The 15,254-nt window shown below is 39.7% G+C and overlaps 1 protein-coding gene across 2 annotated transcripts in view; it reads left to right on the top strand.

The window, feature by feature from the left end:
- The window catches only part of LOC139387772 (G-protein-signaling modulator 1-like), a 65,794-nt gene that overhangs the window by 33,839 nt on the left and 16,701 nt on the right, over positions 1-15,254 (top strand). For both annotated transcript variants that reach the window (XM_071134011.1, XM_071134010.1), the window contains exons 10-11: positions 9,027-9,097; positions 9,217-9,381. In XM_071134011.1, the coding sequence (XP_070990112.1) occupies positions 9,027-9,097; positions 9,217-9,381 (236 nt within the window). The remainder of the gene's footprint in view (positions 1-9,026; positions 9,098-9,216; positions 9,382-15,254) is intronic.

Here is a 15,254-nt window from a genome sequence, read left to right as displayed (position 1 = left end):
GATTCTCTGTAATTAGTATTACGTGATTAAACTGATTAATCATGTAACTGTAATTAACTAGGAAGTCGGGGCACCAAGGAAAAGATTCAGATTACAAAGTTATAATTTTCCTAATATAACTTTTCAGATATTTTACATCTGATAAATTAGTCTTCTAATTAATTAATGATTTACTTTACCTCACGTTAGTCTCATTCCAAACGTCATCCATCAATTCACAGAAATGCATAAACAAACAGTTGATAGTTACAAGGAAATGATAACGGAGTTTCCCTAGTGGGCTAAACCGGCATGGCGGCTTGTACAAAAAGGAAGTGGGGGTCGACTGAGAAAAGACCACACACAGTTGATAATTATAACAATTGAAATGCTAATCCTTTGCACATGAACGCTCACTCATTCGGAAACAATTGCAATCAAATGTATATATTTAAGCTCAGTGTGTTGTCGGGATCTCTGCTGAAAAGTTAGTTTCTGTTGGAGAGTTTCCGTCCTCTCTCTCTGTCGTGGTTAGAGTGGATAGTTCAGAGTGACAGTCATTAATTTCTTTATCGGTCTCGGTTATCGGTTTCGGCGGTCTTCGTTCTTCGCGTTCAATGATACCGAATTCCTAGCTGCAGACTAGTAATTCATATCAAAGACTTGTTCTTATTCTGTCGGTATCGATAGTCTAACGACGTGGTATGGTTAAAATATTCAGCAATCGTCTCAATCCTTGGCCTTCTCGTTATCGAGGTAAGCTGGTCTGCAACCTTTGTCCTCTCGTGATTGAGAGAAAACATGGTCTGTTGAGAACTTTTATTCAGGAGTTTATTCAGGAGTTGCAGAAACGGGCCCGACCCTAACTGGGCTCATGGGCGGTCCTCTGATTTAGTTAAAAGGGAATTGGAGTATCCTTCATTAAACAGTCCAAAATCACATTACACAATTTTACAAACAGTATCATCCTCACTCATTCATCTTATACAACAATTAGATGTAAACCTCATATCTGAGGCTATTATATAAACAGCGTTATGGTAATGTGATCGCCCCGTCTCCCATGAGTTTCCCCAAGTTGTAACAAATGGACCAGTTCGTAGCTGGATTCTTCACCGATCTTTTATACCTTCTCTGGAACATGAATGTTGTTCGGACCTCAAGTTCTGTGAGGTGGAAGAAATACTCATTCCAGGGTTTTTCTTAATTTTTTTACTATTTTCTACATTGTCGAATAATAGGGAAGACATCAAAACTAGGAAATAACACATATGGAATCATGTAGTAAAAAAACCAAAAAGAGTTAAACAAATATATTTGAGAATCTTCAAAAAGCCACCCTTTGCTATGACAGCTTTGTGCACTCTACATATATTATATATTTTTTTATTTCACCTTTATTTAACCAGGTAGGCTAGTTGAGAACAAGTTCTCGTTTGCAACTGCGACCTGGCCAAGATAAAGCATAGCAGTGTGAGCAGACAACACAGAGTTACACATGGAGTAAACAATTAACGAGTCAATAACACAGTAGAAAAAAAGAGAGTCTATATACATTGTGTGCAAAAGGCATGAGGAGGTAGGCGAATAATTACAATTTTGCAGATTAACACTGGAGTGATAAATGATCAGATGGTAATGTACAGGTAGATATATTGGTGTGCAAAAGAGCAGAAAAGTAAATAAATAACTAAAAACAGTATGGGGATGAGGTAGGTAAAAATGGGTGGGCTATTTACCGATAGACTATGTAAATATCAAAATAAATCCTCTCTCTCTCGCCCCATTGATTTACATTGGATTTGCGTATGCTGTGAATACATGTTCAATACATGTTCAAATGGTCAGATCTTAATGTATAGCTTGTCCGCATTCAGAAAGTATTCAGACCCTTTGACTTTTTCCACATTTTGTTACATTACAGCCTTATTCTAAAATGTTTTAAATAGTTTCAATCAATCTACACACAATACCCCATAATGATAAAGCATACACAGGTTTTTATAAATTTGAGCAAATTTACAATAAAACCCCTCCACAAAAATATCACATTTACATAAGTATTCAGACCCGTTACTCAGTACTTTGTTGAAGCACCTTTGGCAGCGATTACAGCCTTGAGTCTTCTTTGGTATGTAGCTACAAGCTTGGAGTTTATCCCATTCATCTCTGCAGATCCTCTCAAGCTCTGTCGGGTTGGATGGGGAGCGTCGCTGCACAGCTATTTTCAGGTTTCTCCAGAGATGTTTGATCGTGTTCAAGTCCGGGCTCTTGCTGGGCCACTTAAGGACATTCAGAGACTTGTCTCGAAGCCACTCCTGTGTTGTCTTGGCTAAGGGCTTAGTGAACCTTCGCCCCAGTTTGAAGTCCAGAGCATTCTGGAGCAGGTTTTCATAAAGGATCTCTCTGTACTTTGCTCGGGTTCATCTTTACCTTGACTAGTCTCCCAGTCCCTGTTGCTGAAAAACATGCCCACAGCATGATGCTGCCACCACCATGCTTCACTGTCAGGATGATGCCAGGTTTCCTCTAGACATAACGCTTGGCATTCAAGCCAAAGAGTTCAATATTGGTTTCATCAGACCATAGAATCTTGTTTCTCATGGTCTGAGAGTCCTTTAGGTACCTTTTGGCAAACTCCAAGCGTGCAAACTCCAATGTGCCTTTTATTGAGGAGTGGCTTCCGTCTGGCCACTCTACCATAAAGGCCTGATTGGTGGAGTGCTGCAGAGTTGGGAAAACCTTCCAGAAGGACAACCATCTCCACAGAGAAACTTTGGAGTTCTGTCATATTGACCATCGGGTTCTTTGTCACCAGCATGACCAAGGCCCTTCTCCCTCGAAAAGCTCAGTTTGCCCGGGCATCCAGCTCTAGGAAGAGTGTTGGTGGTTGCAAACTTATTTCATTTAAGTATAATGGAGGCCACTGTGTTTTTGGGGACCTTCAAAGCTGAATAACATTTTTAGTTCTCTTCCCCAGATCTGTGCCTCGACACAATTCTGTCTTGGAACTCCACGGGCAATTCGACCTCATAGCTTGGTTTTTGCTCTGACATGCTCTGTCAACTGTGGGACCTTATATAGACTGGTATTTGCCTTTCAAAATCATGTCCAATCAATTGAATTTACCACAGGTGGACTCCAATCAAGTTATAGAAACATCTCAAGGATGATCAACGGTAACAGGATGCACCTGAGCTCAATTTTGAGTCTCATAGCAAAGGCTATGAATACTTATGTAAATAAGGTATTTCTGTTTGTTATTTTTAATACATTTGCAAAAATGTATAGAAACCTGTTTTTGCTTCGTCATTATGGGGTATTGTGTGTAGATTGAGTAAAATGTATTATTTCCTCCATTTTAGAATAAGGCTGTAACGTAACAAAATGTGGAAAAAGGGAAGGGATTGAACACTTTCCAAATGTGCTGTATATTTTGAAAGTATATATATATTTATATATTCATCCAGACAATCTATACACCAAAAATTATTCATTAATATATGACCATTGGAACATGTAATCATGACTTAATTTGTGACATGTGTAAAAACATTGTACCCGCACTTGTACAAAGACTAAATATAGTGCAATACAGAAACGTCTGTAGTTTACAAATGAGTTGAATCATACTGTATATTTAGCATATTTGGGCTTGGAATAGGTCAAATAAAAATAATATATGCTTTTAAACAATTTCATTTGGAAATGTCATTTGAATGATTCTTTATATTTTCTCAATCTCAATTTTGATACTGGAAATTAGATACTGACAATCAATCTTAACATTTCAATGTGGCCTGACACTTGTACTAGCTATGTTGACACCAAATTTCATGGATTTACAGAAATTGTTCAATGGCACATTTTGATATTGTACTAAATATAGTAAAAGGATGTGAATGGGTTTTAATGTTTCTCCCAGACAGACATGCACTGTTACTCATTCACACATGGTTATACAAATGACACCCTACAATTCTACATGTAGGAACAGTTGAGAGGAAGTCCATGTATTGTCTTTTTCTTACCCATTTATGTCATTGTTATATATTGTTTAAAAAATATTCAGGGAATGTACTCTGTATTCCAAGAGAACGGCAATGTTCTAAGACTATGACAGGAGAAAGATTTAAAGGGACCATGTGAGAAATAATCTAATGAAGATAGACTGATAGATGGAATGTTGAGTGGTCATTGTTTGAGGTCACTTGAGATAATTCCGGTCAATTGCATCTTCTATTGAGTCCGGGTTGGGAGGAAAGGGTTAGTCAGGTGGACACAGGCCTGCTCTGTGTATGTAGAGGACATGTTGGGTGTTTATTTGAGACAGAGACGGTCTGTTTGGATCAGCAGGCCCATGCTGTACAGACTGTGGTTAGGTGGGACCCAGCCCTGGCGGCCCTGGCACTGCCGCCTCGCAAAATGGAAATACAATGAGAAGACAGACATTCAGGTTGTTATAATGATGATGAAGTTTAGAGTATTGTAGTTTGCGATCCATTGGTGCTTAGCGTTTTCTATGCAAGAATAACTTTATGCCTTACTATTTACAAATTGTCAAACTAGTATGTAATTTAGGACTGTGTTGTGTCTATTCATTTGGGGGGAATTCCAATCTGAGTTAATCCACCGTAAATAATACCCTTTTTAATGCACCTTTCTCTCTACGCATTTTCTGATCTTGCTATTAACTTGCTATTAATTTAGGGTGGAGATTAGAAAAATAAGGTGTGGCAGTGTGTCTTCAGATATCCTGTCCTTGATTTAATTCCCTCATAATTTCACCACATTTACACATGATGAAAAGATGTAGTAAGGTTGAGCAACCTGTCAGTTCCAAGTGGAACAACATCTACTTTCTTTTTTCAGATAGAAATAACAGTATTCTCCATAAACTGTAATTTATAAATTCATAAGAACTATCGATAAGAGCTAGGTAAATGAGTAAGCCTTTTGGATAAGGGGATTGTAAATATAAATGACAATTGTTTTAGATATATTTTACCTTATGATTGCTGGAGACAAATGTGAAACAAGTCATATGGCAGCAAACTGAAGCATATCAAGACTGTATCACCTTTTCCACAGTGAAGTTTATGATTATGCTGGCCTTACAACTTGGGATGAAATTGGGGGACCCAAGCTATCAGCTTCTGTAGCCATGAGCAAATGACAGTATAGCACCAAACCTACCAGTTTGATTTAGGATTTCTACAATGTTTTAATTATATGTCCAGACTTTTCAGTAAAAAAAACAAACAATTTGTATCATGTTAAAAATTAGCCTCTATCGGTAGTAACCGTCAGTTATACCCACATACATTTACAACTGTCAGTGACTTCAGTGTTAGTTTCCTTACATATTACATCATTCAATTACGTTGTTATTTTACTGTTCATGCCTCTGTCACGTTTGTGTAGTTTTTCCTGAGGATCTCTAGCAATAGTGGATCATATTAGGCTAACGTATTATAAGTTGTGCAGTAATTTGGGACTTGTAGTCTTTTTGAATGATGGAACGCAAAACATACGTAAGTTCAAAACTGGAGCTTGTCGCACGGTCCACCACGACTGGACCGTTGTCAAAGTTCCATGATTATTGAGGATTATTATGGTAGATTTATAGGACTACTGTTCAACCCCTATTGTACACTTTTCTCACCTTCCAATATTTTATGGATTGAACAATTTGAATATGGCAACTTTCAGGGGGAATCAAACCACTATTTCTGATTCATCAAACATTTTTTTGTGTACATTTTTGTGAGTCTGTTGAACTATGTTTTATTAAAAGGTACACCAAATTTAAAGGGGTGTCTTTAAATAAATGTACTGAAAACCCTATTGAATGAAAACTCCATGAGAAAATCTGTTGGCCAGCAAGTGGGAGGGTTTTCAGCAATTTAATTAAATGTATTCAATGTGCGCAAGGGAACCACTCCTGCAAAGTCTGTTACGCACCTCCATACTGTAAATCTGAATCCCAACTACTGAAGTGCATAGGAAAGGTGTACATTTCCTAATTCTGAATCGGGCCCTTGATGTGCATGTCTGAGATAACTAGGCCTTCAGTGAGTCCATACACTGGACACGTGAGAGCCGAAGGAAACCAGTGTAGATAGATTTGGGATGGCCAAATCCAGCAAGAAACCAACATATGTTTTTAGATAAATAAAGTTAGGTGACTATGTCCCAGTCCAGACGGACATAACACAGACCATGCATGACAACAAAATACTTGGTTGTGTACACTTGGGCACGGTGTAGAGTGAGTGATGGTAATCATCAAGCATTACATTTTCCCCGCCAAACAAATACACAGATGGGTTCTCTGATGCACATAACAGAAACACAATGAAAATAGAGATGTCAAGTGTTGAAGAATTAGGCCCCAGCCACATGGTTAAAATCATCTATTGGTCATATCATGAAGCAAAAATACAAATGTACAGAATAATGATAATAACATAACTTTCTAAATGTAATTGTTCAGAATAATGATAATAACATAACTTTCTAAATGTAATTGTTCAGAATAATGATAATAACATAACTTTCTAAATGTAATTGTTCAGAATAATGATAATGACATAACTTTCTAAATGTAATTGTTCAGAATAATGATAATAACATAACTTTCTAAATGTAATTGCTAATCCAATCCAAACAATTCTATAGCTAACGATACAACCAAATACATAGTGTTTTATTTTTTTACTTTCCAAGTGTCACATGACTGATAGATCTCATGCTTGTTCTATCTACGTAGAAGTGGACTGCAGAAATGGACATACAGGGTACACCGGTAGGGCTGTGACGTTTGTGGATTTTTGGGTAACGATTGTCATGCAAATCGTACGGTTATTGTCAATTTGAAAATGTGTTGAAAAATGTTGTGAGCTTGTAATAAATACAACACAGCCCTGATGACACCCCTATCTCAAAAACAAATGGTTTTAACCGCTTGGAACTTTTGGAAATGATGCTTCTCTTCCAGACCGTTCTGCTCGTAAAATGATTACCAACTCTAACCACTTCAAATGACAGACTCATATTAGATAAACTATATCTACTTCAATATAAAGTTGAATCCCCCTTCCTCAAAAATAAATGTATTAAGATGATTATGAAGATAATTTTTTTTAAATTCACAGTTATTGTCGGTTACACAATTATACAATAATTGTGCCAGCCCTACACATTCTCCATATCTCAGTGCAGGCCGTCCAGCTCACACACTGGCCCAACATTCCCTATGGGTTCATGGCTCGTAAAGGGCCCGTTAACCACAGTCTTTTTACTTGGCTGTCTGACTAAACCGCGTCCTCACCACGCATCACAAGACCATCTATTTGAGCTGTATGGGAAACAGTCTAGATATGTGTTTTGGTTTTATGTTTATATAGGTTTATCGGTTGAACAATGTAGTTTTTGAATGGTCATCCTACAATACCTTGTGTAATACATCAATGTTAGAGACATTGGTAAGGTAACGTTATTGCACCCTTTATAAGGGGTTTGTAAACTATTTTTTTTAAACTATTTAAACCTCTTTAGATGTAAAGTCCCTTGTCTAGGGGACTCGCGTGGTTCTGGTACCGGTTCCGACTGACATTTTTGCTTATAAATGGATCTATGGACACCGTAGATCAGAATTGGGGTAGCCCTGGTAGCGTTAGTACTGTTTCCCACGGACTGTGAGAGGTAGGATGTGAAATCTAAGTAGCACATTCAGAGATCAAATAATTCATAGATTAAACAAAAAACACTTTGTTTAATATGAGATGAACGGCAAGTTCTTAACCAGTTCAGGAAGCCAAGCTAGAGCTACAGTATGTGTGACGTTCACAGTTGTGGGAGCAGATCAAGAGAGAACTTTATACATTTTCTCTAACACTAAACATACAAATATGTATTTTAGAGTTATAAGGAATCTTATAGTGGTTTAATAATTGTATTATGCTATATTTATAAAACACATGTCAATTCAAGCCGTATCCATACAGTTTTGTTGAATAGGAAATACGTCATAAAATATTTCGTAGTTTCATATTTGTACTTGAGCTTGTGTCCTCAAAAGTGTCTACACCTCAGCAATGTATAACTATTTTTACCAGAAAGGTGAGATTTTGACCTTTTCTTGGAGTATGCAGCATTACTATTTATTGTTTGTTTATGGTCCTCTAATAATAAATATTTTTCAGGGATTACGTAGATTACATTTTAGATTACATGTATTAATAGATTGTGCTGATCATCCAGATTCAATCAGAAATGAATACATATTGTATTAAGATCAAGGGTGTGGGGTTTCCACGTCACTAAGGTCATTAACAAACCAGGCACAAATAGAATGCAAAGGGGAAGTTTATTAGGGATTTTCATACACGGGGAAAGAAGGGGGAATTCACCAATCACCTAACAGTCCACAAGCCATTCCCTTTGTCAGTTCCGTTTTCCAGGGGTAATCCGCACACTTGGGTCCTCAGCCAATCCGGTCCGGTACACAAGGGGGTTAGTCCGACAGTCCAGGTCACAAAGTGTAATCTCACACATAGTATTCTGTCTTCTCCCACTCTTCATAACGCTCTTGGTTCTCTTCTACTCTGCCCCATTATGAATGTTGCTTCTTTTATCCCCAAACACTCCCTGGCTTAACGAGTTAGTCTTTCTTCTTTGGGGCAGGAAGTCCACATAAGGCCCAGGGGTGGAGCCAACGGACTGCCCAGATATCTCCCCTCAATCACCACTCCTCTCACCTCTCCCTGCCCGCTGCCACAATATTTATTAAATACCTGTACATACTTTAACAATCCTAGCCTTGATTAGTGTGTTACTATGTCTCTGAAGTGGGATTGTGGATAGGGTGTTTGTCTTGGGTCAGGTGACCCGGGTTAAAGCCCCCCTCAGGGCAATACTGTCCCCCCATTCATTACAGTACTAAAGGACACTAAACCATCCATACACACTAAACCGTCCATTGACAACTTTACAAAGGGTATCTTATGCTTTGATGTCCTCTTTTTCTCTCCTCTTTGTTCTAGGAGCCAGACCCAAAATTACCAAGAGAAACAGTATGGACAGTGTCGAACTGTGGAAGTACTCGACAGATAAGGTAAAAACAGTCATTTTGTTGATTCATTGAGATTTCGTTTTCTCACCTAATTTCTGAAATTTTATAAAATGACAACATACACATGTAAAATCAATGAAAATCCAATGGTATCCCTGCAGAATGGAGACAGCCAGGAATTGGACAGTATATCTCGGAGATCCAAGAGTCAGCAGTCTCAGCCAAGTAGAGGGAAGGGCTACCCCGACAGCCAGTCCTCAGATGAGAGGCAGTGGTTTGACTCCCCTGTGGACGCCGATGAAATCACAGTCCAAGCCCCGCCTCCGGTGAGTAGCCATATTTTCATTTTCAATATTTATTTAACCATTATTTAACTAGGCAAGTCAGTTAAGAACAAATTATTATTTACAATGACGGCCTACCCCGACCAAACCCGGACGACGCTGGGCCAATTGTGCGCCGCCCTATGGGAATCCCAATCACGGCCGGATGTGATGCAGCCTGGATTCCAACCAGGGACTGCAGTGATGCCTCTTGCAACTAAGTTCTGAAAAACGTAGTTAACCAGTGCATAATCTTTCCATTGATCATCCTTGAGATGTTTCTACAACTTGATTGGAGTCCAACTGTAGTAAATTCAATTGATTGGACATAATTTGGAAAGGCAAATACCAGTCTATATAAGGTCCCACAGTTTACAGAGCATGTCAGAGCAAAAACCATGCTATGAGGTCAAAGGAATTGCCTGTGGAGTTCCAAGACAGGATTTTTTTGTGGCACAGATCTGAGAAGGGTAGCAAAACAATTCTGCAGCATTGAAGGTCCCCAAGAACATAGTGGCCTCCATCATTCCTAAATGGAATAAGTTTGGAACCACCAAGTCTCTTCCTAGAGCTGGCCGCCTGGCCACACTGAGCAATCGGGGGAGTTCCTCTGTGGCGATGGGAGAACCTTCCAGAAGGACAACCATCTCTGCAGCACTCTACCAATCAGGCCTTTATGGTAGAGTGGCCAGACGGAAGCCACTCCTCAGTATAAGGCACATGACAGCCTGCTTGGAGTTTGCCAAAAGGCACCTAAAGACTCTCAGACCATGTGAAACAAGATTCTCTGGTCTGATGAAACCAAGATTGAACGCTTTGGCCTGAATGCCAAGTGTCACGTCTGGAGGAAACCTGGCACCATCCCTACGGTGAAGCATGGTGGTGGCATCATCATGCTGTGGTGATGTTTTTCAGCGACAGGGACTGGGAGACTAGTCAGGATCGAGGGAAAGATGAATGGAGCAAAGTACAGAGACTTCCTTGATTAATACCTGCTCTAGAGCGCTGAGAACCTCAGACTGGGGAGAATGTATACCTTCCAACAAGACAACAACCCTAAGTACACAGCCAATACAATGCAGGAGTGGCTTCGGGACAAGTCTATGAATGTCCTTGAGTGGCCCAGCCCGAGCCCGGACTTGAACCCGATCGAACATCTCTACAGAGACCTGAAAATAGCTGTGCCACAACGCTCCCCATCCAACCTGACAGGTCTTGAAAGGATCTGCAGAGAAGAATGGGAGAAACTCCCCAAATGCAGGTGTGCCAAGCTTGTAGCGTCATACCAAAGAAGACTCGAGGCTGTAATCGCTGCCAAAGGTGCTACAACAAAGTACTGAGTAAAAGGTCTGAATGCTTATGTAAATGTGATATTTCCTTTTGTTATTTTTAATATATGTGCAAAATATTCTAAAAACCTGATTTTTGCCTTGTCATTATGTGTAAATGAGGGGAAAAAACAACTTAATACATTTTAGAAAAAGGTTGTAACGTAACAAAATGTGGAAAAAGTCAAGGGGTCTGAATACTTTCTGAATGCACTGTATAACTTAACTTCCTCATTATATCCCTGCATAACAACAACATGCACCTGGTGTTTACTAGTCATGTTCATTTAATTAATGTGGAGAATATACCAGAGGAAATTAGAATGGCCAAACTCATCCCTATGTCAGCTCCACTAAAAGGCATCAGTTACAAAGACTATTGTTTTCAATGTGTAGCCTAGTTCTATAATGGGCTCAGACACAATGGCCTGAAGTGTGTTAGCTTTAGGAGACGGTAGCGATAGCACCTCTTGAGTAGCTTGTATCTCCTTAAAGCCCTAATTAAATCTGACACTTTCCTCCTAGTATCAAAGTGTTTTACTGAAAGGCATTATCTACCGAGTCAAGCTTCAGTTTCCTCTCTGCATTTTAGGAATGGAAGCCTTTTAAAAAATCAATGGAAGCTAACCTGACGGATAAAATGAAATAAATGTGATTAGCGCACTAAAGCTGGTGGTCAGGAAGACGCTTCTGAAGCCTGTAGGGTTCTTGCATCTTTGCACCTTTAGTCTGAGATTTACATCATGATTATAGAGGCATGGGAAAGTGCCATAGGTGAGACATGATGTGATTTAATGAGGGTTATTGGACAATCTAGATCTCCAGGTTAATTCCTGGTAGAGACAGGAGTGCTGTGTCTGATGGCGTCAGAATACATCAACGTCCAGGAATAACACAAAGTAAACCTGCAGGCCTTTCTGACTGCTCTAGATTGTTCACAACAATATTCCTTTGTGCTTCCGTTATCCTTAGGGCATCCTCGGCCAGCATCAGCCAAAGCGGTTGTGCTTTGCTGTCACTTGGCATCTGAGGCGGCCAACCATGCGTCCCGGTTCTGTGATGCTGTTAATTGTTGCAATCAGTGGCTTGCCATGGAAAAGGGCGAGGAAGCCATTGTATGAAGGAAGCCTGTTATTTAATGACTGACTAAAATAGCGGTTGTGCAATTTGGGGTTGAAATGGAGACAAAGTGGACTTCATCTGGCTGATCTTTCTCTTGTCTACAGAAATAAGGTCAATAAAAATGGTATTTGAACTTTAGTCTATTTGTTTCACACCAGGTCACAAGTTGTTCTTCAAAGAAAATGCGAGTTGAAAAGGTCTGTGTTACAGTCTTTGTTTTTCTCTGGATTCCGTTTTTGGTTGGTTCTGTTTGGGTGTGGCACACACAGATTAGAATATTTTTCTTTGGTGGAATTTAACGGTGGTTGGCATCCAATATGTTGCATTGTCACCCCCAACTGAACTATAGTATAAATTCATTACACTTTGTGAGAAAAAAAACATATATATAAGCTGATATAAATCATTCTCTCTACTATTATTCTGACATTTCACAGTCTTAAAATAAAGTGGTGATCCTAAAACAGGGAATTTTTACTAGGATTAAATGTAGTAAAAAGGTGTATGTAAACTTCTGACTTCAACTGTACATATATATACACACAAAGAATTATACAGTTGAAGTCGGAAGTTTACACCTTAGCCAAGTACATTTAAACTCAGGTTTTCACAGTTCCTGACATTTAATCCTAGTAAAAATTCCCTGTTTTAGGATCACCACTTAATTTAAAAAATGGCTTGCCATGGAAAATTCACTTTATTAAAATCACCACTTTATTTTAAGAATGCGAAATGTTTAATATATCCACATAATTTTCCGTCCTCATAATGCCATCTATTTTGTGAAGTGATGCTGCCACCCACGTGCTTCACGGTTGGGATGGTGTTCTTCGGCTTGCAAGTCTCCCCCTTTATCCTCCAAACATAATGATGGTCATTATGGCCAAACAGTTATATTTTTGTTTCATCAGACCAGAGAACATTTCTCCAAAAAGTACTATGTCCCCATGTGCAGTTGCAAACCGTAGTCTGGCTTTTTTTATGGCAGTTTTGGAGCACTGGCTTTTTCCTTGCTGAGGGCCTTTCAGGATATTTCGATATAGGACTCGTTTTACTGTGGATATAGATACTTTTGTACCTGTTTCCTCCAGCATCTTCACAAGGTCCTTTGCTGTTGTTCTGGGATTGATTTGCACTTTTCGCACCAAAGTACGTTCATCTCTAGGAGACAGAACGCGTCACCTTCCTGAGCTGTATGACGGCTGCGTGGTCCCATGGTGTTTATACTTGCGTACTATTTATGGTACAGATGAACATGGTACCTTCAGGCATTTGGAAATTGCTCCCAAGGATGAACTAGACTTGTGGAGGTCTACAATGTTTTTTTCTGAGGTCTTTCCTAATTTCATTTGATTTTCCCATGATATCAAGCAACAAGGCACTGAGTATGAAGGTAGGCCTTGAAATACATCCACAGGTACACCTCCAATTGACTCATATGATGTCAATTAGCCTATCAGAAGCTTCTAAGGGCATGACATAATTTTCTGGAATTTTCCAAGCTGTTTAAAGGCACAGTCAACTTAGTGTATGTAAACTTCTGACCCACTGGAATTGTGATACAGTGAAATAATCTGTCTGTAAACAATTATTGGCAAACTTACTTGTCATGCACAAAGTAGATGTCCTTACTGACTTGCCAAAACTGTAGTTTGTTAAACAGACATTTGTGGAGTAGTTGAAAAACAAGTTTTAATGACTCCAATCTAAGTAAACTTCCGACTTCAACTGTGTGTGTGTGTGTGTACAGTCGTGGCCAAAAGTTTTGAATGACACAAATATTAATTTCCACAAAAAATGCTGCTTCAGTGTCTTTAGATATTTTTGTCAGATGTTACTATTGAATACTGAAGTATAATTACAAGCATTTCACAAGTTGCAAAGGCTTTTATTGACAATTACATGAAGTTGATGCAAAGAGTCAATATTTGCAGTGTTGACCCTTCTTTTTCAAGACCTCTGCAATCCGCCCTGGCATGCTGTCAATTAACTTCTGGGCAACATCCTGACTGTTGGCAGCCCATTCTTGCATAATCAACCCTTGGAGTTTGTTTGTCCACCCGTCTCTTGAGGATTGATCACAAGTTCTCAATGGGATTAAGGTCGGAGGAGTTTCCTGGCCATGGACCCAAAATATCGGTGTTTTGTTCCCAGAGCCACTCGTTATCACTTTTGCCTTATGGCAAGGTGCTCCATCATGCTGGAAAAGGTGTTGTTCGTCACCGAACTGTTCCTGGATGGTTGGGAGAAGTTGCTCTCTGAGGACGTGTTGGTACCATTCTTTATTCATGGCTGTGCTCTTAGGCAGAATTGTGAGTGAGCCTTTTCCCTTGGCTGAGAAGCAACCCCACACATGAATGGTCTCAGGATGCTTTACTGATGGCATGACACAAGGCTGATGGTAGTGCTCACCTTGTCTTCTCTGGACAAGCTTTTTTCCTGATGCCCCAAACAATCGGATAGGGGATTCATCAGAGAAAATGACTTTACCCCAGTCCTCAACAGTCCAATCCCTATACTTTTTGCAGAATATCAGTCTGTCCCTGATGTTTTTCCTGGAGAGAAGTGGCTTCTTTGCTGCCCTTCTTGACACCAGGCCATCCTCCAAAAGTCTTTGCCTCACTGTGCGTGCAGATGCACTTACACCTGCCTGCTGCCATTCCTGAGCAAGCTCAGTACTGGTGGTGCCCCGACCCCGCAGCTGAATCAACTTTAGGAGATGGTCCTGGCGCTTGCTGGACATTTTTGGGCGCCCTGAAGCCTTCTTCACAACAATTGAACCGCTCTCCTTGAAGTTCTTGATGATCCGATAAATGGTTGATTTAGGTGCAATCTTACTGGCAGCAATATCCTTGCCTGTGAAGCCCTTTTTGTGCAAAGCGATGATGACGGCACGTTTCCTTGCAGGTAACCATGGTTGACAGAGGAAGAACAATGATTCCAAGCACCACCCTCCTTTTGAAGCTTCTGTTATTCGAACTCAATCAGCATGACAGAGTGATCTCTAGCCTTGTCCTCGTCAACACTCACACCCGTGTTAAAGAGAGAATCACTGACATGATGTCAACTGGTCCTTTTGTGGCAGGGCTGAAATGAGGTAGAAATGTTTTTTGGGGGTTCAGGTCATTTGCATGGCAAAGAGGGACTCTGCAATTAATTGCTATTCATCTGATCACTCTTCATAACATTCTGGAGTATATGCAAATTGCCATCATACAAACTAAGGCAGCAGACGTCTTGAAAATTAATATTTGTGTCATTCACAAAACTTTTGGCATGACTGTATATCCTTTTTTTTTTTAACCTACCCTCATTAAAACCCACCACCTTATTCCAATGCTTTATCCCTGTTTGATTCTATCCCATGCCTGAGGGGACTGGACACTACCGCTAACACACCCTGTAACTCTTATGAAGTGAAATCGC

The sequence above is a fragment of the Oncorhynchus clarkii genome, chromosome 29, assembly GCF_045791955.1.
Source record: "Oncorhynchus clarkii lewisi isolate Uvic-CL-2024 chromosome 29, UVic_Ocla_1.0, whole genome shotgun sequence".
Lineage (NCBI taxonomy): Eukaryota > Metazoa > Chordata > Actinopteri > Salmoniformes > Salmonidae > Oncorhynchus > Oncorhynchus clarkii.
Note: the sequence above shows the minus strand (reverse complement) of the source record. Positions and strands in the feature narration are given on the sequence as shown.